Consider the following 25,194-nt stretch of genomic DNA (forward strand, 5'->3'; position numbering starts at 1 on the left):
ATGAGCAAACAAACAATATAATATTTCATCTTTATGATATTAGTATTAGTATTTGATTATTCAAGCAGAAATATGGAAAAATCAATAGTAAAATGTAGCTCGTGAGGGACTTGAACCCCCGACCACCATTTGAAATGATTGCTCTTTCCGCTAAGCTAACGAGCCGTTCCTGTAAGATATATAAAGTAAAGCCTTATGCTAAATTTTGTACATTCAAAAGTGTTGTATAATCTTACTAAATTTTATTTGAGAATGCTCCATTACACTACAATAATAAAGAATGCGCCCTTGAAATATACCTTCCATCAAAATGCATGTGACTACAGATGTCGCTCAAATCAATTTTAGAATTATCAAAGAACCTTTTATGGCTTTTCTCAAAACTTGCAATTCTCTTTAATTTTTATCGTCGTTAAACGTCAAATGTTTCACGAAATGTAATGTCAAAGCTAGCAGTAAATTACAGAATATTAAAACATAATGTCAAAGCAAGAAAAAGCCATTATGTTAAAATTATATAAAAAAACATAATGTTCAATTGTATTGTTTATTAAAAAAAATCGCATTTAAGTGATAGGAGATTTTCCTTTGTTACTGTAATTTCGGTGCTTTAAACTATGAATTATTAAACCGATGCATTTATTTTATTTACATGAAAACCGAGGCATTTTTTATAATCATTGGCGGTAAATTTGTTTAATGTTTTTTGATAAAAAGTAAAAATATTATTTTAAATTTGTTGAAATGTTTTTATTCAATATTTAACATTGCTTACATTTTATTACGTACCCTTTTATAATGTTTTTATTAAAATGCGGCAAACGAGTAGGACGTCGCAAACCAAAATATTTTGTTAAAATGGATCTTATGGTTTGCTTCATTATTGACATTTGATCGAAACTTCTATATCGCAAGATATCTATTGAAATTGTTTTGAGTTTTTATGAAAAAAGCTGTTAAAGTGATTTAAAATTGTATTTTAATGTTCACACCAAGAAATTATATAATATTATATATTTTGTCTGCGAATCGTGAACCCTGAATCGTTAAATCAAGCAATTTATTTGTTCTTTGTCATATAATTAACACGAACTATACATAAATAATGACAGCCGGATCTTCGATTAATGAAAGGCCCGTAGCTATGATTACAGAGGATAGAAAAATATTACTCTATTTATGTCCTTTCTGAAGGCCTACTTGTAATTAATAATGAAGTGATTCGTATCGTTTGTACGCTACACTCCCTCTTATTAATTTTACTTTTTAGCTTTGTTTGCCTTATAATTTGTATACAGCCAGTATCAAATTACAGAATAATTAAAGTCAAATTAAAATTACTGATTAATTACGAATATATGAAATTTTCGTTAACTTAGTCAAATGTTCAATGTCGGATTTGAATCTTATTTTACGATGTGCCGTCAGATCATTTCATAGCTATGATAAATTAAAAAGCACGTCAACTTCATCCTCAAACAGTACATTTAATAAATGTACAAATTTATTTAACATATAGTGTACTTGTTATCTCAAGAGATTTTTTTTATTTAATGAGAACGAGACATTTAATTTCCTCGGAGAATACCGTCAAAGTAATTTCATCTGGAGATCTAAAACTAACGCAAATATAGACAGACATCGTGACGTCTCGAATAAAAAGTATCTATACGACGTTTGTAGATATAGACAGGACTATATTTCTTGTATTAACAAGAAGAGTATGAATTTAATTAGAGTTGATAAATACTGTTTAAGTTATTAATAATGGGAGCCACAATTAAAATCAATTAAAGGAAATAATTAAGTAGGTGTCAGTATATCGGTTGGATTTCCGTCGACTTTTTAGACTTGATTAATTATTTTACCAAGTTCTCAAGATTTTTTTTTCATATTTATTATTATCTACATTTTACTGTACGTGTTTTAAATATATAATGTTGCAAATTAGGTGTTTTCTTTCATACGTTCTATGAATGTATCGGATGGAAACCTTTTGTCGTCTAAAGCACTCAACAAATAGCTTTGTGTTGGAAGCTTGTATAACGTAAACAAAACAAGCTTATTTTATTAATTAAGTTGTGGTGAAGTTCACATATAAAATAAGCGTACTTCATAAAATTACATATTTACTTCAGCAAGCTTTATCAATTGAAGTAAATAAATTGTAGCTTATTTTAAAGCTCTGCAATGTGAAGACAGCAATCTCCTCTTATTTTACTATGATTAGAGTATTTAAGTAGGCATGAATTAAAAAATAAATCTGAGATGTTCGCGAATGTAAATTCTTCATTCGAAAGTTCCGAACAAATCAGACATTTCAATACACAATCACAAAGTATTATCATAAATACATTTACGATAACGTCGAGCTGGTGATTTCTGTTCGCATTTACAACTGATGTTGCTAAACTCGAAACGTCGGACGACTGAATGTGTTCAAGTATTGAAATTCTCGAATGCCCAAAGCACATTACGGCTAACGACTCTCTATTCGTTCGAATGCACTCTACCCTAGAACTTTTAGTGGTTGATGTTTTGTTTGCATGACTATAAATTCTACCCATTGCATGTGTACATAGAAAGTATAACGGTTAGTTTCCACTGACAAGACATGTGTACAAAAACATATTATTATTTCTTATTTTCCCTTCGAAAAGCAACAAAGTGCTTTGGAACAGTTCATCGCGATTGGTGAACCACGGTAAAAGTAAATAAAACCCGATGATGGATAATTCTCGTGTTGTGAATGCGTTTAATTTTATTATTTTTGTTAAAAATGCTTTATTTTGTTATACTAACTTATTATTTTCACTTATGTTCCTTTGCAATCACTCAAACAGTCTCCTTTTTTATTAAATCTGTTACGATTTCCTCCACAGCCTCCGTAATGGAATACCATACAATTTTCTTTGTTTATATCATAGTAGTACCTGAAAAATGTAGTGGCTTGTACAAAAAAAGGTAATCAAAAGATTTGCAGCTTTTTCAGAGAGAATTAGAAGATGTCAATAAATAATTCACAATATCATTCATAATATCATAATATCACATCGTTTGTCTCAGGTATTAAAAAAAAAGCAAAGTTGAAAAATTTAGCTCGTGAGGGATTTGAACCCCCGACTACCATTCTGCGATGGTTGCTCTAACCGCTAAGCTAACGAGCCGTTACTTTGAAACATATAAAATAAGAACATATTCAAGTTTACAAACATTTGAAAACTATGTTATAATTGAGCAATGTACCTTAAGGAAACTTCAGTCCAGTAAAGAGAATGTTTTCCCTGATATATGTCTAAAAAGACGCTGTTTCTGCATACAGTTTTCGTATTATCAAGGAATCTTTTTGTTGTTACTTACATTTGAACTACAGCGAGACAAATACCGGCGTCCTGTTGCAAAGCGCAATAATTTGAAGTTTCTTCCTTTAGTGATAAATAAGTAGTTCCTGACAAAAGGAATAGCATCTTATTTAAACAGTTTTTTACGGTAGATGTTACAAATAATATAAGACATATAATTGGTTTTTGATAGAAAAAGTGACTAAGAGTATGTGAACGCACCATGACAATATTGTTCGCATTTTTCGGCAGATTCAAAGTTATTTTTGTTGCCGTCACATCCACTGTACGTGAAGTTAACGCACTGGTCTATTTGTATGTCATAGTAATATCTAAAAAAAACATAAAATTATCACGGTTGTAACTTTAATTATTTGAATTTGTTTCTTCGTTAAATTTGTAAGTTTGTACCATATCGACCATACTAATAAGACTACTCGGTTCTTCGTGAATTACTTTAAAAAAATACCGTAAATTACCTTATTACAAAATCGGAACAATTTCCTGTTTTCGGTTGCAACTTGCACCAATAATCCCAGTTCCAAATTTCTTCTGGTGCTATAGGAACATTAATTACTAAATTATTTTGAAAACGAAACAAAATTATAAACACGAAGAAATAATCAATAAACAAAATGATAAATCAATTAAAGATTTTAATGTACAACTAACATATTTTTCTTCTATCTATCTCAGGCAGTTCAATTTGTGGCGCTGCTTTAAATACAACTGATTCCATATAACGTTTCATTAATTTAGTTGTTTTCGGTATCGTGTACTGTCGTATTGTAGCTGAAGTTAACGTAAAGTTACACGCCACTTTACCCATTACATAAATTACTATTAATACTAAAAATGTACATTGTACATGGAAATACTTTCTCACAACAATATATGGCATGTTTGATTTACGTTGCGAAACTGGTAACATAAAATATTTTACAATCGTACATAAACATTTTATGTGCAAACATTTTGAAAGTTACAAAGAATGTAAAAATATTTGTTATTATTCGACATTTTTAAACGTTAATATTATTTTTGTTTTTTCTTCAGATATTATTATTAAGATTGATATTGTATCTTACACAGAGTTTCCACTGCGGGTGATTTTGCGCTTAACCAATGAACGGTTGCATAATATTGCGTTACGTATTGTTGAGTCACTCAATAAGAACTAGTACAATATATTGAGTAGTAAACATTGCTCAGAACATATGCATAACGTCGAGTAGCTGATGCTCGCATTATCCGAAAGGCCTTGTATGTTCGAATGCAAATCGTATTATCACTTACGGTATGAGTTCAGTTACGTAACGCATGCGATTTCTGTTCGTATTTGTATGTTGATTATTTTATTGTTGTGTGAAATAACAATGTCGTTGTGAACAAGTTATGTTGCGAACAGTACTTGAGATTTAACGACATGTTACAGAAATATACATATCGATATCAGATCGATAACTGTCAAAAGATTCTGTTTTCATATGAGACATTTGTATTGAAATAAGAAACAATCTTACTAATATTATAAATGTGAGAGCTTGGATGTATGGATGGATGTGTCCAGAACGGCCCAACAGATTTCGCTAAAATTTAGCGTAAATGTAGAACATAGTCTGGATGAACATATAGGTTACTAATTAAGTTTTTTTAATCCCGCGCAAACGGAGTCGCAGACGACAGCTAGTTGTAGAATAAATTATAACTATATTGTAATTAACATTCTCATTCAACATTCTTCTCCACATCCTGTATATTAAATAATATTATATTTTCTATCCACAATATCTTTATAAAATAATACGCGGATAAAGTTTTAACAACAACTTTTCAATTTCCAGTCCCTACAATCTGTATTATAACTCGTCTAATTAGGAGCAATGTTTTTGGATTAATTAACGGTATGTTCAAGTTGCAAGTTACGGTAATTATTTTTGATTTAATTAGTTCGTTAGTTAGCGATTTTAATAATCAGTGCGAAGTTTGAAATTTTTTTTCAAATATGGAAATAACTTTGAAATAATTGTTATTTTATCTCTCTTTATTAATTGGGTTTAATTAAGTTTAGAGCTGTGCGAACGAAATTTAACTTTGTCTCAGATTTTTTTCTTAATTAGCGTTTATTGAAACGAAGTACCTTATCGCGCGTTGTGAAAGGGGGCTAGACGGAAAAAAATCTTACGAAAAGTTGTCACGACAGTTTTTGCTATAGTAAGTATGTTAACGACGAATGAGCGCTACTTCACCATGGCAACGACGTGACAATATATAACGAAAATTCATAGAAATAAAATATACTTCTTGTGAAGACTTAAGTTTTTTATTCATAGAATAAACATTAGTTCCTTCACTAATTAAGAGAAAGGAACTTCGTTCCATCCGGGTGTCCCTTGACACCTCTCAAGTTTTTTTTCTGATTTTTGTAGAATTAAACACCCCGCCGTCTAATTTAAGACCTTAACAATTATTTAACCTATAAACATAGTTTTCTACAATGACATACTATATAGGTACTTCTTTTATTGTATAATATGACAAAAACCCGTTTCCACATCTTAATTAAATTCATGATATTAGTATATGTACACTATATGTAACTAATATGTTGTTTTTCAATTGTTAATATTTTTTTTTAAACTCAAGTTCAAATACATTTTTAACTGGTTCTGTAAGACATATATATATAAACTTTTTCTTCTTAAACAACTTCTCAAAAAACGGTAACCAAATTAAATATTTTGTAAGATGTTTTTTTACATTTTTCTTGACTTAGATTAGGTCTAAACAAAATGTGTAGTTAAAATGAATAGTATACAATACATACTACAATCGATACAAAAAATCGTTTAAGAGACATAGCCGTAGATCCAATGAATTTACGAGATTGGATTAAACTGATTAAGCCCGGCCTGATGGAGGAGCAATTACCGACAGACTACGACAGACTGCGACGGACTACGGGACTATAATCCCCTCCGACACGCAAAAAACCTAATTAATAGCCAAGCTTTACGTTAATTAACGAAGATATTTCATCGATGAGAAGGTTCAAAGCAATTACAAACAACAGTCGCCTAACTTCATGCGTCAGTAGCACTCACAGTCCATTGGTACTCTACCTTAATGTAATACGAGGAATTAGCACTTAGGGGCTCCCTTACTGACAATTAATGATTTAGTGTGGCAGTTAGTTTGGGTTATGGTGACTGCAAAGGATATAGCATCTTCTACATGTGTATGAAATCTAAAGAAACTACAGATGTTAATGAGTGGAGATCATAAATTCGTGTCCCGGTCTATAGGAATCTATTCTATCTTTAAGACCCCCTGCACTGGGCTTAAACAAGACTCATAGGAGATAGAAATTCCCCTCTTGTTTATGCAGTACTACACAAGATAACATTATGTTACCGTTTCCCGATGTGACAAGCGATTTTTTAATAAGACTTCAACTATTATTAGTTAATAAGAGAATAAAGACGTATAAATATCTATATACGTATTGTTAATTTAGGAAAAGTTGCCGGCGACGAGGCTAAAACTGATTAAGGGCAGGGAGACGACCGACGAGCAGACGAGCAATTACCGCCAGTCTCGCCGGCCATAATCCTCGCCGCGAGGCAAAAACTTCTAATTAGCAGAGCTTGCTTCTTTAATCATTAAGACATTTCATCAACTTTGATAATATTAGTTGACAGTATGCTGTGTATATATGTATCTACATGGTCTTATTTATATTGCTACGATACGCCGGAAGTGGGTCGATTACTTAGTTAAATTGAACTTAATCGCATCGTTTACATCAATACTATTAAACGTTATAGTATTATAGGTTAATATTCATGTATTGATCAATAATCTTTGTAGGTTACATGTCTCATATAAAAATATATTGCGACGAACTTATCTGGTCTTATAGTGAATACAAAAGTAAATAAAGTTGTTTCGTCGCCGATGTTAGGTCATTTTTTGATTACACCTTAATTTTTAGAATACAAAATGTAATTAGTTTCATGAAAGACTGTTTTTTCTTTTTATAAAAAGACACTTTCTTTTGTTACAAATTTACTTCAAAATTGGAGTATGATTAAATGTTATCATCTTCTTCTTACAATCTTAGGCTCTTTGTACACAAAGCTAAGCGATATTGTTTTTCTAGTCTTACGTCGTGAGTATCGCGTAGCGCGAGATCCGTACAGTCAACATTGATCGTTGACGCGAGTCGTCTATTCGGTTAGAACAGACATAGCGATCACGCTGCTGATACGGATATAAATTGTCAACCCATATTTGTGTACACATTTGGTTTGTCACCTGAAAAAATTGTGGCATCTTTTGCGGCAACAATCTTGACTAACAATTAGCGAGGGACTGGCTTTGACGACGAAAGAACATAATTTCAGCGACACATACGCATACCCGTAACGAATTTCTGACATTGTAATGCATAGTCTTGTTTGCTTAGCGATTAAAATCGCCGATTTTGGAAGATTTACCTCGCCTTATGTACGTTGGGCCTTACGATGGATTGATATTCGCCGACGACGTTTTAATTACAAGGCCCGTTACGAAATTTAATTAAGCGCGGCCGTCGGCTGGTCCATTTAATTTGACACAATATTGTAGGAGGATTAGTGCTGTCGTAATTAATTTGAAAACTATATTAAGTGAATTAAAAAAATATTATTCTGCGATGATAAAACTTAGATTTTGTGACATGGCATTGCGATTTTTTGTTAAAGTGTTCTTTTTAACCACGATATCACTTACCGTTAAATGATAATGTGGTTGAAACTATACTGTTACATGTTATGAAATATGTTAATTAAAAGAATAAAAACTTAATAATAGCGATATCCAATCTGAGAAATTATCCAAAAAGTTTTTAGTTGTTTCAATTCAAGCTACTAAAACCTAATAATTTCTTTTTAAATTTCGAAAAGTTGTTATGTCTTAAAATACTGAAAATGACACGTGTCATCGGCCTAAACTCTACAAAATTTGTGTATTTTATTTGATAACAACCATTATGACCTTTACATACAAACAAATCATTTAATTATAGTTAAATATTTATAACATTAATTGCTATTAAACTTTAAAATTATTGATACAATAATATTACTGTAACGTTAAGACTGGACGAATAAGTGGAATTGGTTTCTAAATGATTTATTGTCAAATTTGTCAGAAATTGCGACTTTAAAATGATTGAAACAAGTACCGCTGAAAATACGACAGCTGATTTAATCCCTTTGACCACGGTAAGAACGATTATAACCTTTTAAAGCATAGTGGAAATATGAAAGTTTACGTGATACATAATCGGTAGAATATTACAAATATAGGAGTATTAAGTACTCTATTTTAATCAACTCTATAGCTGGGAGTCTACAGTAGTAGATAAAAAATGGATAATTATCAACAGCCTCCGTGTGTCAATCTACTAGTAAGAATATACACATCTTTGAAGAAATATTGTCAAAGTATCACGTTACTGTTATTCCGGTATATTTTTTCAATTTCCGTCAGACCCTGACGTAATCGTTCAAAGCTGCCCTACGACAACTGTCACATGTAAATAAAATTCCTGAACTAGAAAATTATTGATATTATACGTTTGTAATTATAATTTCATTCAAGGACGTAATAAACGATGAGGATGACATCGCCCGACCCGAAGCTACATTTCGGTTCACTGTACAGAATGTCAGCCAACTGAAGGAACAGGTGTTATCACCGCCGTGTTATATCCGATGTCTGCCGTGGAAGATTCTAGTCCTTGTGCGTAACACTACTACTCCTGATCGTCAGCAACAAAAGGGCCTTGGTATCTTTCTGCAGTGTAACGGCGACTGCGATGCTCCTGGTTGGTCGTGCTATGGATTGGGTGAAATCAAACTCTTATCTTATAAGCCAGATGGCCAACATCTTTGTAGGAAAGTCCATCATATGTATCACAGGTAATGTGACTGTTGTTTACTTATAATGCCTTTAAGTATGGCTACGGTCATAGGGAACATTTAGTATAAAAAATATGAATTACTACAGCAGGTATATATAATTTTATAGACGCTCTACCACTACATGGTTAAAATGATTCTACTGAGGTTTTTGGAAAAAAAAAAATGATAAATTTTGTTTTAAAATTTTAGCAAGGAAGATGATTGGGGATTTACACATTTCATATCGTGGAAAGATCTTTTGGATATCGAAAATGGTTTTGTAAAAGATGATGCTATAACAATAGAAGCACACGTGGTTGCGGAGGCTCCGCACGGCGTAGCTTGGGATTCTAAAAAACATACAGGATATGTTGGTATGAAGATAAAATCTTTCTCTAGTTTTACTCAAAAAATCTTGATATTATTTAAGTGTTTTATAACAATACGTAAGCATAACTTAACCAAGTGCATTCCAGGTCTTAAGAACCAGGGAGCAACTTGCTACATGAACTCGCTGTTGCAAACTCTTTTCTTTACTAATGTGTTACGCAAGGCAGTTTATAAAATACCGACTGTCGGAGACGACAGTTCCCGATCTGTTGCTTTTGCACTGCAACGCGTTTTCTTTGATCTACAATTTTCTGAGAAGCCAGTCGCAACTAAGAAGCTGACAAAGAGTTTTGGTTGGGAGACACTAGATTCTTTTATGCAACATGACGTTCAAGAATTTCTTCGAGTAAGTTTATGAATTAAAAGTCCTTTGATCTTTCCAAAACCTTGATAAGCAAAAGTTAATTTAAAAGTATGATTAACTGTACCGCTGTGATATGCAGGATAAAAATATGAAGCGAATAACAATTTTCTGTACGAATTCGCGAAACTTGTAAGATTCTGACAAAGGATTGGTTACATGAAATCAGATTATGTTGATCGGAAGTAATGTTCTAACTTATAAATTATAAAAGTATACACAATCAGTTTACTTTAGAAACTATTGTTTCAAAATAGTATCGTACAAACTAAATATTAACGATAGTATTATCATATTACTAATTCATTATTTTCAGGTATTATTAGATAAGTTAGAGAATAAAATGAAAGGTACTTTAGTAGAAGGCACGGTTCCAAAGCTGTTCGAGGGGAAAATGACGTCTTTCATTAAGTGCAAAAACGTTAATTGCAGTAGCACTCGTGTGGAGACGTTTTATGACATTCAACTAAGTGTGAAAGGAAAAAATAATTGTTAGTATGTATTCAAGAATTAAAAGAAAATAGTTTTACATTACAAAAATTGTTAAAACTTCTGTCATATTTATATGTAATGTAAAAAATAGCTTATTTTGGAGTGTGTCATACTAATGTCTGTGAAACTTCTTTTGAAAAAAGTTGTATCCATTTTGTTATATCATTGTCATCGTCATTGTCTATTTATCTCACTGTCTATTTTGTATGATGCAATAGAAAGGGAAGTCATTGGCTCCTTAAATACAGGTGAACCTAGTTAAAGAGCCAAGGCGATACTGATGTTGTAATCATTTAAGTATGCATTAAAGAATCTTTATTATTATTATATAAAATTACAGTTCATACGCCGAATAAAATTTAGATAATTTGGCTGCGCTATAATACTACCTGTAAAACAATTGCTTGCCACATTTGTGTGATATCTCTTCTAGTATACGAATCCTTCAAGGACTATATCAGCACGGAGACATTGGATGGTGAGAACAAGTACGATGCAGGCGAGCATGGTCTGCAAGAGGCGGAGAAAGGCGTGCGTTTTGACGAGTTTCCACCAGTATTGCATTTGCACCTCATGAGGTTCCAGTACGACCCACAGAGTGATGCTTCCGTCAAATTCAATGACAGGTATATTTATAGGAGCAATTGGATGATGGGGGCCATGGATAATGTCCAAATAATAAAATAATAAAGTTGATTCACTAATTTCAGACCCACGAAGGGCTATAGGGTTTGAACTTCGAAGAATTATATTCATCAGATTAAGAACACGTATTGTCAGAACAATACTGTTCTGTTTTGGCGCGTGCGTTCATTAGCAGTAATACACTATCTACTGCTTTGCTCGAATATTCTCTCTTTTTGTAAAATCAGTAAAAGATTTTACGGAGTATCAGTGGCAATAATGATTTTTAAATGAATATATTCTTTATCTGTACAGGTTTGAATTTTACGAAGAGATAAATTTGGATCCGTACCTTCAGGAGATTCCTCCAGTGCCTGCACATTACACATTACACGCAGTGCTGGTGCATTCCGGTGATAACCACGGAGGTCATTATGTTGTCTTCATCAATCCAAAAGGCGACGGAAAGGTAGGTCGTAATTAATCGACAGACTGAGGAGTAAAAGACAATCCAACTGACTTTACACCCCTATGACACTCAGGGGAACAATACTAATTGAATGATACCTAACTTATTAAAATCGTTAAATTATTAAAATTAAAATCAGTCGTTGAGGCTACAGGATGTGACAATGGAATTAACATACGACCCTTTATAGGTTAAGTACAGAAACGTTATGTTTGTTTTTATAAAACATACGCGGGAAAAACATTCACCACCTGATTTAGTCTTGTAAAAAGATTAGTTCTATCTTTCATAATAATTAAATCGTTTCAAAAAATTTTTAAATACATAGGCGATGAATGAATATCCTATATATTGCAGTGGTGTAAGTTCGACGATGACGTTGTGTCGCGCTGCAGGAAAAAAGAAGCGATAGAGTACAACTTTGGAGGCAAAGAGGATGCTCCTTACTTAGCGAGACGTGCTACGAGTGCTTATATGCTTATCTATATACAGTAAGTACAGTCATAATGGGCGTATGAAATTCATATTGTCATCCCTTTCATTGTTTATGAAAAAAACAGAGATAGAAATGTGTATCAGCAATGATTGTTTTTAAAATGAACATTTGTTTTTTTAGAACGTCACAGCTGAACTATGTGCTCCAAGATGTAACTGAAAACGATATCCCTGCGGACTTGTACGAGCGGATCAATGAAGAGATGAGATACGAGATGGTAAGAACATGTAAATATCGATCTCTCGCATGACCGACGTGTATACGTGTTTATTTTTTTTATTTAATTTTTTATTTTATGCAATTTTGAATTGCCCATTTCAGGCGGCAGAAAAGTAAAGTGCAGAAAAATTAAATCAGACACATCCGTAAGCTCCGCTAAGTACTACGCGAAGATATTCAGTGCATTAAAACAATTCTTCACTTTGCAGGCTTTAGCCAGCTCTAAATATAAAGGAAGATAGAACGAACACCAAAACGCCGTTTTGTGATTGATTTCTTTGTTTGTGTGTTTTTTTGTTTAATTTTACTCTTTTTTTTTAAATTAGCATGACGCCGATGGTGACAGATTGCGTGTAAATTCCATGGATATTTTTAAATCAATATAGCTGTTTATTTTGTGTACGTTTTATTGTAATTATTTATGTGTTTCTCTTAATAAATATGTTTCCAAAACGATTTTTTTTGGGTATCGTCATACGGTACCAAGCTTACAAATACGTTTACACTATAAAATCCTTTTATGTCGTTTGCCTTATTCAGAGAAGAATAGTTACTCGGACATAATAAGGACTTCTTACTTTTTATTCCCAATTTAGTGTTTTTCTACTGGAGTTCATAATTTTTAGGTACAATTAGTTTTTTTTTTACATTAAGAGGGTACTACGTTTTGCCAATTGTGGTCCTGACACTATTTGCCCTTTATTTCATATAACTAAATTGAATTCAAGCATGACGAGTGGGATCTCAACACTTTTTTACGTCACATTAACAATATTCTAGAGAATGAAGTATAAAATTCAGATAATACTGGTTATTTTTATTTACTCAAACTAAATAGTTACATACAACCATACTTTAAATTAACATATTAATTATCATAATTAAATCTGGGCAAACAAAACTTCTGATCTCTCCGAAATAAGTTTCTGTGCGGCAGGAAAGTAAGGGAGAATGTTGATCCAGGAATCTAGACTTAAAGTTAAAATACCCACCTGTAACAAAACACAAACATTAAAAAAGTGCTGTAGTTAGCAAACAGATACAATAACATGCTATTGGTTTTTGTTTCGAAGTTCTGGTTCTAAGAACCATCCGATGTAGGAAAGTTCTTTGTCCAAAGTTCTAAGTGGTGAAACACCTTTGCAAAGTATTGTGGTTCAGGTTACGTAATATATTAGAGGTGTTTACTTGTGGAAACACATGGTCACACATTGCATACAGCTTATCGTATGGGGATTGGTTCTTTGTACTTCGTTCTTTCAATTTGAATTAAGCGCTTTTGTATGTTATACCTTAGTATCGGCTCTATATGAGAAGTAATGCGATACGTCTCGGTTCAGTCCCTGCAGCATGCCGAATGCGTCGCCGGCGCTGAGCGTCTCGTGTGTGGTCTCCGTGAGGTCGGCGCGCACCGAGACCACGGATACAGAGCCTGACGCCACCCAAAACATGCGCGCCTCGCTGTCTCCTGCCACTACTATGTAGTTACCTTTATCAAAGATAAAATTATATGCAAGTTACCAATATAATTTGTATTTATAAAGGTGAATCGATTCAAACGAATAGAACGTTTGTCCATGTCCAATAAAGTATATTTACTTGTCTTTGTTTCTATAAAAAGACTGAGAACAGAGGAATTGTTATAATAAAGGTATAAAGACAGTAGAAACGAGTTTTTAAAATAACATATTAAAGCAATGTAGATTCTTACCGGGAAAGAAGACCGTGTAGTTTAAAGCGGCGGTCAATTGACGTAGAAATGGTTCCCCGGTTTCAGCGAAAAGATAACAGTTCCTCAAATGGTGACCAAACATGGCGGTCATGAGGTCGCAGCGTAACACGTATGGTGTTTTTTCCATTAAATCTGGGAGCTATTGCGGAAATCATTACAATTAGATGTTCAGAAATATTTCCAGTTGAGTTCATTGAGAAAAATTTGTTGTTACAAATATTTTAGTTAAGTAAGTTTGAATACCTGACGACCTCGTTCGTTGACCCAAAGCTGTCGAACGTATTTCCAAAACTTTTTTAATTGATAATCTGAAATATAAAAACACTAGTCTCTTTTTTTACAATTTAGGACCCTGAATAAACAATTAAACAAAAACACATCAGCCTTTTTGTTGTATTTGTTGAAATTAAGATGATTGTGTTTTTACTTGTGCAGTTAGAACTCTGAATAGATCGTAAAAAACCGTTACCCTATGTACTATTAAAGTATGTGACTAAAAAAGGAACAAAATAAAATTTTTTTTTCTTACCTGATAACCCTTGGTTTTTCAGCAGATCAATTAATTCTTCTGTTTTCATTTCGTAACTATTCAAGGCATATTTAGTTGAATAGGCGATTTGTATCGAAGTGGCGACAACAATAGCCGCTAACATTTTGCCACAAATAAGACATATGACTAGTATCGCCATTGGGAATATATCGCCAATGTGAATCTCATCGCCACCGGTTCCAGTTAGTTCCGATATCACTAAATATAAAGATGTGGTGTAGTCCCATCGCTGTTGTGGTGTATCTCTAAAAGGATAAACATGTTAATTTGTATTCAAGTACTAATTTCATATATATTATTAATATATGAATAATTTTCTCCAAATTTTGTTAATATTTTACATATCAAGTTATTAAACTCACTCGTCGATGAGATGCATTTTTAAAGTTCTGATGAATTGATAAGGCGATATCGCAATCAGTGTAACCAGCCAAATGCAAGTAAACGTGTGTATGAACAGTACAACCAAGAAAACTGTGGTCATCGACTGAAAACATAAATATTAAAAATACACATTCTAATGAAATAGATGGAGCTGATGTAAAGCCATTGAAGTTGTATCTTTTCTAATTTATAATGTTTTTGTTACAGCTTGAAAAACAATTTATAACAATATGTGTAATTGAAATACTTGTAATGTTGTCAGATTATTTGTTAATTCAGCAGCAGTCTTGCAATAAAAGTCGTAAATATGTTTCAATCTTAACAATTTTGTAGCACGCAGGTAGTGCATTGCTTTCAGCGGATCTCTATAAATAATTCAAACAATTAGATTGCTTAAAAATAAAACACCAAAGAAAAATAAGCCCCAAAAATTAATTATGTAAGTAAACTATACTTACGAAAAACAAAATCCGAAAAGCTCTAGCGGGAAATTGGCAATAATGTCAGTCCATACCCAGAGTTTGTGCTTGAAATATCTACGGCGGCATTTAGAGTGGCTCAGTATCAACTCTCCATGTTTATTGAGGTAGCCCTGAGAATGACAGTGATTATTATAATATGCAGGTTTTAAATTTTCCTTACATATTTCATTATTTTAAATATAGATAGTTTTTATTTACTTTAAAGCATTAGAAGGCAAAGATACAACGAAGTATTTTAACATACATGTTATATAAGGTTCTTCGTTTTTTATTTGAAACCAACCATGTTAATGTTAGTATTATGTTATTTAAACCTTTTTTTAAAACTCATTATCAAAAAAGAATAATTTAAAAGATACAGTACAAATAAAAAATCACTTTATTAGTTTTCCTTCATGTTTACTAGCATCGCATCGTATGTATTCTTTCAGACTATGTTCTACAACAACTGTTCTGGAGAAAACTTTTAACAAACATCCAAACATTCTCATGTATAATATTAGTAATAGCAATATTCCTTCAGAGTATCATAAAAACGTGAAATAAATACAATACACATTACCTGATGCATATATGTGTAGATTTTCAAGTAAAAAAATATATCGAGTACTGATTGAACCCAAAATATGATGTAGCAATCATTGAGTGTGACAAGCTCGTACAGAATCAGCACGTAGTTAGCTGTAGCCACAATACATGTTAAATATCCGAACGCCTAAAATAATAATTTATTCAACTAGAGATCAACTTACACGGACCTCTATAAACGGACTGGCTATAAGACATAGTATTTTGTGTCTATTTAATTTACACCGTTTTGGTGTGGTGGTAGCGGATTGTAGCGGTGATGTGGATTAATAATATATCTCTCTTCTTTCTAAATTTAGTAACACAGATTGGAAGAATTGGTTAATAACTATTAGAAATTTCTTCACGACTTACCAACTGGCCACGGTTTTCAATGAAATTCCTAGTGGAGATCCTAGACCTTATGTTAAAATTAATATTAACAATGAAACAAATTTAAATTTCTATGGTTTATTAGATTCTGGTTCCGTTGTAAGTATATTAGGTAATAATTCACATATAAATTTACTTAATTATAATTTTAAAATCTATACAGACTTAAAAATTAATGTTAACACCGCGGGTGGTGAACAGTTAACGTCCCTTGGTTACATGTCATTACCTATAAAATTTAAAGACGAGATAAAAGTCATCAAGACTCATATTATTCCTGAGGTTAGAAGTTGTCTCATTTTAGGCATTGATTTTTGGAAAGAATTTAAAATACTTCCAAATCATTTAAATTCAGTGAATTTCATATCAGTCCTAGAAGTAGATAAAAATAAATGCAACGATAAGCCAAATTTTCTTAATTGCTATGGTAACTTAAACTCCAATGAAAGAGATATCGCTGATGACATCATAGCGAAGTTTAAGCAAATATCCTTCGAAAGTAAAGGACTAGGCAGAACTTCCTTGATGGTTCACAAGATTGACACTGGGGATGCAGATCCAATAAGGCAGCGTTCATATCGTTTATCTCCAGAAAAACAGCGTATAGTAGCTGAGCAAATCGATGAGATGTTAGCCCTTGACGTTATAGAGGTGTGTAAGAGTCCTTGGTCGTCTCCCTTATTAGTTGTTAGTAAGAAGGATGGGACCTCTAGAGTCTGTCTCGATAGTAGGAAACTTAATTCTGTCACCAAGAAGGATGCTTATAGTTTACCATACGTGACTGAAATCTTGGACAATTTACGCGACGCTAAATTCCTCTCTAGTATAGATTTATCTAAAGCTTTCTGGCAAATTCCCTTGAATGAGGCTGACCGTGATAAGACTGCGTTCTACGTGCCGAATAGAGGTATGTTTAGGTTTAAAGTGACCCCTTTTGGTCTCACTAATGCCCCAGCAACCCAACAGAGATTAGTCGATAAATTATTTGGACCAGAATTTGAATTTAAAGTATTTGCATACCTTGATGATATTGTTATTGTAAGTAACTCTTTTGAAGAACATGTACTAAATTTAGAACGTGTACTCGACGCTTTAAGGGATGCTAACCTCACTATTAATTTAGAAAAATGCCAATTTTTTAGGGATCGGTTAAATTACCTTGGATATGTGGTGGACTCTGAAGGTCTTCGTACAGATCCTGCAAAGGTACAGGCCATAGTAGATTATCCCACACCATCCACAAGGAAAGAACTCAAACGATTTTTAGGTACTGCATCGTGGTACAGACGTTTTATTCCTAATTTTAGTACGATCGCTGGACCTCTTAATAAATTGACTTCTACTAAAAAGAATTCACCACCCTTTCAATGGACGAATGAGGCTGACACAGCTTTTCTTAAATTAAAATCCATGCTTGTTGAAGCACCAGTCCTAGCTTGTCCAAACTTTAATTTACCTTTTGATGTTCATACTGATGCTAGTAACTACGGGATCGGCGGTATGCTATCCCAAACTATTGATGGAATAGAACATCCAGTAGCGTACATGAGTAGGAGCCTGACGGGTCCGGAGAGGAATTATAGCGTCACGGAGCGTGAAGCGCTGGCTGTGTTATCGGCGTTAGAACATTGGCGATGTTATGTAGAAAACGGCCAGACTTGTAATGTTTACACTGATCATGCGGCTTTAAAATGGTTTCTTTCACTTTCTAACCCTACTGGACGTTTAGCTCGATGGGGTGTTCGTCTATCCTCCTTTAACTTCACTATAAAACACCGTCGTGGTAAAGATCATGTTATACCAGATGCCTTATCGCGAACGGTACAAATTGCTGATATCAATTTAAGCCATAACTCGTTAAATACTGACGATAAGTGGTTTTTAAATATTTACAATGGTTGTATCGCTACACCAAACAAGTTCCCAAACTATAATATAAAGGATGAAAAGTTGTATAGATACATGAAATCTAGAAACCCTTTACATGGCGAGTTCGAGTGGAAACTTGTTGTACCAAAAGAGTCGCGTTTAGAGATACTGACTAAAAATCATTCTGAACCAATTTCTGGCCATTTTGGTATATTTAAAACTCATAAACGTTTAGCGTTAAGTTACTACTGGCCTAACATGTATAAAGACGTTGTACAGTTCGTTACGGCATGTGAGACATGTTTAGCGTATAAACAACCAACACACACAACTTTGGGTCGGATGGGACGACCAAAAGAGTGCTGCCGCCCCTTCCAAGTAATCTCTATAGACTTGGTGGGACCACTACCTAATTCTAGAAAGCAGAATTCTTACATTTTTGTAGTAACGTGTTGCTTTTCCAAGTATTGTTTGCTTTTTCCTCTACGAAGAGCTACAGCGGATGGGATAGTTAAGTCTTTGGAAGATCATGTGTTTCTCGTCCACGGCATTCCACAAACGGTTATTTTAGATAATGGTTGTCAGTTTATTGGTCGCGAGTGCAGTGCATTGTTTAAGAAATACAAAATACCAAATATACATTTTACGCCCAAATATACACCGCAAATAAATACAGTAGAGAGGTATAATAAAACTATAGTCACTTCCATATCTACCTTCGTAAATGAAGATCATCGGTCTTGGGATGTAAATTTACCCAAAATTCAATTCGCGATAAATAACTCTGTTAATGAAACAACTCGTTTCACCCCGTCCTTCTTAGTGCACGGACGAGAATTGGTAACTTGCGGTTCTCACTACATTAATAATGACGAGAGCTCTGACGAATTAGTATTTTTACCGCGTGATATTTACGCGGAAAATCTGGGACACTTGGGCCCAGTGTTCGACGCAGTGCAGGCCGCTCTTTGGCAAAGCCACATTAAAAATTCTAAGCGGTACAATCTTAGGCGAATTGACGCAGACTTTAACGTTGGTGATATTGTTTGGAAGCGTTGTTACTTCCTAAGTGATAAAGATTCCCATTTCAGTAAGAAGCTCGCGCCCAAATTCCAAAAATGCAAAATTGTAAAAAAAAGGTCACCTCTGGTTTATGTGTTAGAAGACATGACCGGTCGCAATTTAGGGGCATGGCATGTTAAAGATTTAAAGTTGTTGCAAGACCGTGTTGGCGCGTCAAGTAAAACTCCTTGAAAGGATTTTCCCGCGGTAAAATCCTCCCTGAGGAGGGGGGTATGTGTAACGTATGTTACAAAAATTCAATAAGCTGACATTTCTGAACGGATTGATGACTCTGTGGCGCGAGCTGTCAGTTGATTTTACGACTTGTCACTGTCACTTTTTACCTTGACCTCGATGCGAAGGGCATCGACCCTGTATAACCTATAATTTTTATATCTTTATTTAATCTTATACCAAATTCTTACTTCTTATCGAAATAAGAATTGCTCCCCGTACTGGGTAAGTTGTGCAAAATGTATTTTATTATTTCACTGTTATTTTTTCACTTCATTTCACCATGCTATGCTTTCATATTTAAATATGAATTTTGCTCTTTTCTATATAATTGTAAGACTGCAACGGCCCGGAACAGCTATACTACGTACCGTCCTTGCTTCGCTTTCGGTTGAAACTAGTAACGGCTGCCGGGCACGAATTTATAACCGTGCCTCAATTTGTGCCATGTCCATGACAGGGAGTAAGTTTGGAATTTTACAACATCGACATCCGACGGCCGACTGGCTTGATAAAGCCTAACGACCACTGATTGCTACTCACTCCTGGCATCGCTTCGCAACCAGGCTCAGCTCACAACTGGCTTGATATAGCCTAACGACCACCGATCACTACTCACTCCTGGCATTCGCTTCGCACCCAGGCTCAGCGCGTTACAACTAGCAAGGAGCGTGCGGTACCTCAGGAACAGGGCCAGACCTTGGCGGAACCCTCTTTTATTAGTTTAATTTCTTTATAAAATTGATCAATATTTTCTTTTTATTATTCATTTTATGTACTAATATAACTTATATTCTTTTCTAATTTTTGTCACTTTTATTTTTTTTCTTTTCCCTCACAAGAAAAAAAGAAATAACGTGACAATAGATAAAATTAAGTGTCACGTAACAACATTAACAGACGAGTTTAACTCAAGAACGAAATAAAAGCTGTTATTTCCAAGATATCGTCTATCTATTTATGGAGATCACTAACTTACAAGTATTTGTTGTGTTTATTAACAAAATATGTAATCGTATATTTGAAACGTTAATTTTACAGTTCAAATATTATTAAGATTTGCGCGCGCAAAAACATTAACAATCGCGATCTTAAATATTTAGTTTTGATACTTCAATATCAAAAATACCGATACTATTATTCATAAAGGTAATTTAAAAGCATTAATTATTGTGCATGACAATATTGTATGACACTTACGAATATTGGGGACGGTTATGTGAGAGATTTGTTTTTTTTTTAAATGATAAAGATTAACAAGAGGCCTTATTAAGTCCTCTTTCTCTTATCCTGTTGGGAATGAAATGTGGATTTGACAGAGCAGGGAATGCATAAGAAGGGGTAATATTCTCTTTCTGTGCTTTTTTCCTTCCTCGGTCGATTATCGGTAGGCAACGCATCTAAAATTGTGGATGCCTATGGCCGAATTCGGGCGGCCGCTCGCTTGTTTGCCACCTTATGATATAAAAAATGAAGGTGATTTCTATTGTGGTTTTTGAGGTGAGTAAGTTTACTTACTTGAAAAAGCAAAGTACCAGGTCTGAATAGATTCGACAAACGCATATAACTCTGGTAGCTTATAACACTTGCTGCTGATTTAGACTGACTTATATTCGAATGGGAACTTCGCACTGATATTTGTCCAACTGAGAAAAAATAATCTCTAATGATATATAAATTTTAAAAATATAACTTATATAAATAAAAATGTAATAAATATTTTTGAGCTCAAATTTTATTCATTTGTGATGCCCTTGCGCCTTGTCTTATCAGCTTTTGCCAAGGATAGTTTGGATTACACTAACAAATATACTTTCAAAGAAACCTTACCTGGCACTTCAAATCGGCTTGACCCACTTCTAGAATCGATTGCTGAATCTTGAGATTGGAGATCAAAGTCGGAATCTTCTATAAAAAGTATTTAGCATTAAAAACACTTTAACTTAACTACATTGTGGAGCGACTATATCTAAAAATTCTATTACTAAAACCATTTGTATTTATGACGGTTTTTTTTCTTGCTAATAAAAGTTTATGTAACATTGTTAAAATACCTGTAGACTCCTCATCGCTGTCTACATCCATCGATATTGGTAGTATGTAATCTTTTGACACTTCAAACGCTTTGCGCAATGGTTCTTGTATTTTGGGATAATATTTAACTAAATTAAAGAATGTTTGACTTGGTAACACTAACAAGTCTAAGCTTCTACTCGCGTATATAGCTACTTCTGAGCATGATGTTGATTGCTGTAAAATATTATGTATATATCTTTCTTTTCTATTAAAATTAAGTACATATGCTTCTAATATAATATGAGACATTACTCCAATGACGTCGTAATAGCTCGCTTAAGCTGTACCCAAAAAATATTACTACGCCAAAAGATCTAACTTGACTAGTTAAAAAGTTGCTCTCTGTAAGAGTTATTTATTTATTCTCCTCGTATTTAATCTAAGTTTTAACTTATATCATGTAAAGCGTGCTTATACACACCCCAGTAAAATTCCCAAACATGCCACCTGGTCCCATACAAGTTATCATTTCGTTGTATGTACTTAATACGTCGACCTGAAAATCACATTACATAAAGGTAGTATTCTTGATAAGTTATTATGACTGATGAATTGAGTATTGTCAACAATTTTAACAACAGCATTAAGTTACGGAAATCTAACATTACTTATAGTACAATCTAGCTTGTTAAATACCTTTCCTCTATAAATAATAAAGATATCGTTCTGTACATCTTTGCATTGAATAACGGTGTCTCCTTTAAGGAAGTACATTTCATGTAAATGTTGCGTGATGACTCTGATAAACGATCGTTCGACTCTACCGAACAGTGGCACCTCTCTCAATGCTCTTTCATACATAAAAACTAACGTGTCTTCCATTAAAGCAGAGTTAAGTCCACGACATATTTGCTGTGAAGTGTACGAAATTGTTATTATTCCTAGCGGCATCATATTATTTATTACATGTGGGGGCTACTCTACGAAAATTTCTGTAATGAAATGTATGACCTTACATTGCAGTTACAGTTGAACTAAAACATTGTAATTCTTTTCATTCGGCTTGAAACTGAAAACTGAGGTATTACTATGTTTTGTATGGGTGCTTTGGATAGCGATAATACTGTAATTGCAACTAACTCTAAAAATCGGTCAAGCTACTTACATACGCGCAAAAATTATTGTCAACACAGTACACAATCACAGTGGGTTTCTGAGACCGGAATCTCCGTTTAAAAGATATTGTTATCTCTGTTTTGTCAAAGATGTCTCTGACGGTGACGATAGAGACTTTAATCTTAGAAACCAACGGTTAGAGATTTACCTGTGCGTTACTGCCATTGGTTCTTTTCCACACATATTCGAAGTATTTTAGTGTTTTCATAGTGATCGTTGGGTCTACATTTTGCTGATAAAGGAAATCGGCGAGGTCGTTAGTCTGTTCCTGAAAATATATGCGTCAATACAATACAATATATTTAAAATAATTAAAAAAATATTACGTAACAAGTAAGTTTACTTACTGTATGTTCTAATAATGCGTGGGATGCAGTTGATTGTGTGGATGCTATATATCCGAACATAAATGCAAAATAAAGGGCTCCGCTTATTTGTAGTGCCATACTTAACCAAACGTCCGCTTTATTCGATAGCACAATTGGTGTGCATCCGCAACCTATTTTAGAGATAGAAAAAACAAATATAAATAATAACCAATGTTCTCTGGTCATTGTAACTCATATTAACTGATATTATTTTACATGTAATATATGTTCAATTTATTTACCAACAAACAATTCGAACACCCAATAAAAGGTATGAATGTATTCTGTTATTGCATCTGTAATGAAAAAATAAAATGAATTAGTTTACATTCAAGAAAAATCTTTATAGAAATTTTGACAAAAAATTGGATATCGTTACAGATATAAACTTACATTTAATCTCATATGTACTTCCTGATATAACGAAGGTTCTCGAACAATTCACCAAGACATAATACGAGTCTGGAGGAAGGAACGGCTGGCAGGAACTGATGAATATGAACGCAGTAGCTGAGTTGACTACGGTCGCAACAAGTGGCAAGAATTTGAATAATACAACTGCTTGATTAATTCTCATTATATCATTCTCCCAATACGAAAATGCCCCCAATACTCGTGTTACCTGAGAAAAAAAACAGAAATTTTATGTATCTCAGAAATATACACTAAGCGACTACAGTTAGTATCAAACGATGCCTGCGGCAGTATTTCACTCACCAGTAATATGCGATTCAGTCTATACAAATCAGTATCGGAATGTTCATTTATAATATTTGACTGTAAATTGAAGAAAGTTTTAAAAACAATAATAAATTTTAACGCCGTTTTTAGAAGAAATCTTACCAATTGTTCGAAGGGAAAGATGCTTATAATATCCAAAATAAATGCACGCTTCAGATATCGAGTTACCGTCAGCAAAGGATGTGTTACTAATAAATATCTTTCGTCGTAGAATGCTACGTAGGCCATTACGACAATATCGAGGTATAGAAATATATCTGACCAGATGTAACTGTTGCCATATTTATGTTGTTTAGTCTAAAATATTAAAATTATGTCTTAAAAACATTGCAAAACAAAAGTTTAAGGTGAACGAAAGCCTTACGTATATGCCAAAATACTCGAACTACTGAATATGATGTCTTAGTATTAGATTATATTTAAAACTTACTGAAATGTTATAAGGCACGATTAAAATATAGTAGATGGCTACTACCAATCGTAAAGTGCACCAAAATTTCAAAAATATTCCATGCGGAGTGATACATATTGGTAAAAATATATATCGAATCAATCTGCAGAAATTAATAAAATATGATAGAATAACAATAAAAATTACTATGAACATAACAAGTGGCGAGCAGTCACAGGCATGATATAATATTTTTAAACCATTTTATACCTAAATTACAGATAGATAGCCAGTATAATATTAATAGTGAAATATTTTTTTTAAATAGATCTAGTACTTTTAAGTTTATTCGTCACAGACATTAAAAAATACAAATCTTTCCTCTTTATACTATTAGTGATAATATACCTCATAACTCCTAATTGCTCAAAAGCTTTTAAATAATGCGTTTTCTCTTCTCGGTCATTTATAACTATGAAACTCTCTTTGATTTCTTGCTGTGAAAGAAATAAAAAATATATTTAGAATAGCGTCTGGATGAGTGATTATTGTAACCGTAGGAGCCTATTGTTTTTTTTTACTGGGCTTATAGACTACCATGCCACTTGTATTGACACATATTGTTTTCTCTATTTTTTCAAGGAGAATGAAAGGGACGACAATATTTATTGAATATAAGTTCCCTTTCAACTATATACTATTTTTAGTCTTCTACTACAACGGCTCGTTAGCTTAGCGGTAAGAGCAACTATTTCAAAATAGTGGTCGAGGGTTCAAATCCCTCACGAGCTAGCAGAATATTTTATCCCTAACTTATACTTAAAAGAAAAATTTTGTTGTCATATTGCTATAATAATTATTTTGTATAGTAAACAAAAGAAAGGTATTG

The 25,194-nt window shown here is 33.3% G+C and overlaps 3 protein-coding genes across 3 annotated transcripts in view; 1 reads left to right on the forward strand and 2 right to left on the reverse strand.

The window, feature by feature from the left end:
• Nucleotides 1-2,759: 2,759 nt before the first annotated feature.
• Nucleotides 2,760-4,253, reverse strand: LOC106717993 (kunitz-type U19-barytoxin-Tl1a). Its single transcript, XM_014511984.2, has 5 exons — nt 4,014-4,253; nt 3,821-3,899; nt 3,564-3,673; nt 3,361-3,448; nt 2,760-2,933 (listed from the first exon to the last, which is right to left on the reverse strand). The coding sequence occupies exons 1-5, from the start codon at nt 4,240-4,242 to the stop codon at nt 2,816-2,818; spliced, it is 624 nt and encodes a 207-aa protein (XP_014367470.2). The 5' UTR covers nt 4,243-4,253; the 3' UTR covers nt 2,760-2,815.
• Nucleotides 4,254-8,517: 4,264 nt separating this feature from the next.
• On the forward strand, nt 8,518-12,612 carry LOC106718178 (ubiquitin carboxyl-terminal hydrolase 7). The gene is made up of 10 exons (XM_014512191.2): nt 8,518-8,608; nt 8,988-9,307; nt 9,500-9,663; nt 9,766-10,025; nt 10,357-10,531; nt 10,966-11,158; nt 11,472-11,625; nt 11,983-12,116; nt 12,242-12,338; nt 12,550-12,612. Exons 1-10 carry the CDS (start codon nt 8,552-8,554, stop codon nt 12,580-12,582), a joined length of 1,587 nt encoding a protein of 528 aa, XP_014367677.1. The 5' UTR covers nt 8,518-8,551; the 3' UTR covers nt 12,583-12,612.
• A 609-nt stretch (nt 12,613-13,221) lies between these two features.
• The window catches only part of LOC106717994, a 33,212-nt gene continuing 21,239 nt past the window's right edge, over nt 13,222-25,194 (reverse strand). Inside the window, exons 25-46 of the mRNA XM_045679805.1 lie at nt 24,714-24,802; nt 24,345-24,468; nt 24,017-24,211; nt 23,891-23,950; nt 23,567-23,795; nt 23,416-23,469; nt 23,153-23,304; nt 22,954-23,073; nt 22,326-22,541; nt 22,111-22,185; nt 21,668-21,863; nt 21,444-21,518; nt 21,132-21,259; nt 16,051-16,203; nt 15,465-15,598; nt 15,254-15,371; nt 14,985-15,109; nt 14,602-14,867; nt 14,316-14,380; nt 14,052-14,211; nt 13,633-13,829; nt 13,222-13,332 (exon numbers count right to left, since the gene is read on the reverse strand). Of these exons, the coding sequence (XP_045535761.1) occupies nt 13,222-13,332; nt 13,633-13,829; nt 14,052-14,211; nt 14,316-14,380; nt 14,602-14,867; nt 14,985-15,109; nt 15,254-15,371; nt 15,465-15,598; nt 16,051-16,203; nt 21,132-21,259; nt 21,444-21,518; nt 21,668-21,863; nt 22,111-22,185; nt 22,326-22,541; nt 22,954-23,073; nt 23,153-23,304; nt 23,416-23,469; nt 23,567-23,795; nt 23,891-23,950; nt 24,017-24,211; nt 24,345-24,468; nt 24,714-24,802 (3,042 nt within the window). The remainder of the gene's footprint in view (nt 13,333-13,632; nt 13,830-14,051; nt 14,212-14,315; nt 14,381-14,601; nt 14,868-14,984; nt 15,110-15,253; nt 15,372-15,464; nt 15,599-16,050; nt 16,204-21,131; nt 21,260-21,443; nt 21,519-21,667; nt 21,864-22,110; nt 22,186-22,325; nt 22,542-22,953; nt 23,074-23,152; nt 23,305-23,415; nt 23,470-23,566; nt 23,796-23,890; nt 23,951-24,016; nt 24,212-24,344; nt 24,469-24,713; nt 24,803-25,194) is intronic.

This window comes from Papilio machaon, chromosome 10 (genome assembly GCF_912999745.1).
Source record: "Papilio machaon chromosome 10, ilPapMach1.1, whole genome shotgun sequence".
In the NCBI taxonomy this organism is placed as follows: Eukaryota; Metazoa; Arthropoda; class Insecta; order Lepidoptera; family Papilionidae; genus Papilio; species Papilio machaon.

Coding starts and splice junctions, on each gene's coding strand:
- LOC106717993 (XM_014511984.2), bottom strand. CDS start 4,242: ATGCCATATATTGTTGTGAGAAAGTATTTCCATGTACAATGTACATTT. Junction 3,900..4,013: donor GATAGATAGAAGAAAAATAT/GTTAGTTGTACA, acceptor ATGTTCCTATAG/CACCAGAAGAAATTTGGAAC. Junction 3,674..3,820: donor TGTTCCGATTTTGTAATAAG/GTAATTTACGGT, acceptor TGTTTTTTTTAG/ATATTACTATGACATACAAA.
- LOC106718178 (XM_014512191.2), top strand. CDS start 8,552: ATGATTGAAACAAGTACCGCTGAAAATACGACAGCTGATTTAATCCCT. Junction 8,609..8,987: donor ATTTAATCCCTTTGACCACG/GTAAGAACGATT, acceptor ATTTCATTCAAG/GACGTAATAAACGATGAGGA. Junction 9,308..9,499: donor GTCCATCATATGTATCACAG/GTAATGTGACTG, acceptor TTAAAATTTTAG/CAAGGAAGATGATTGGGGAT.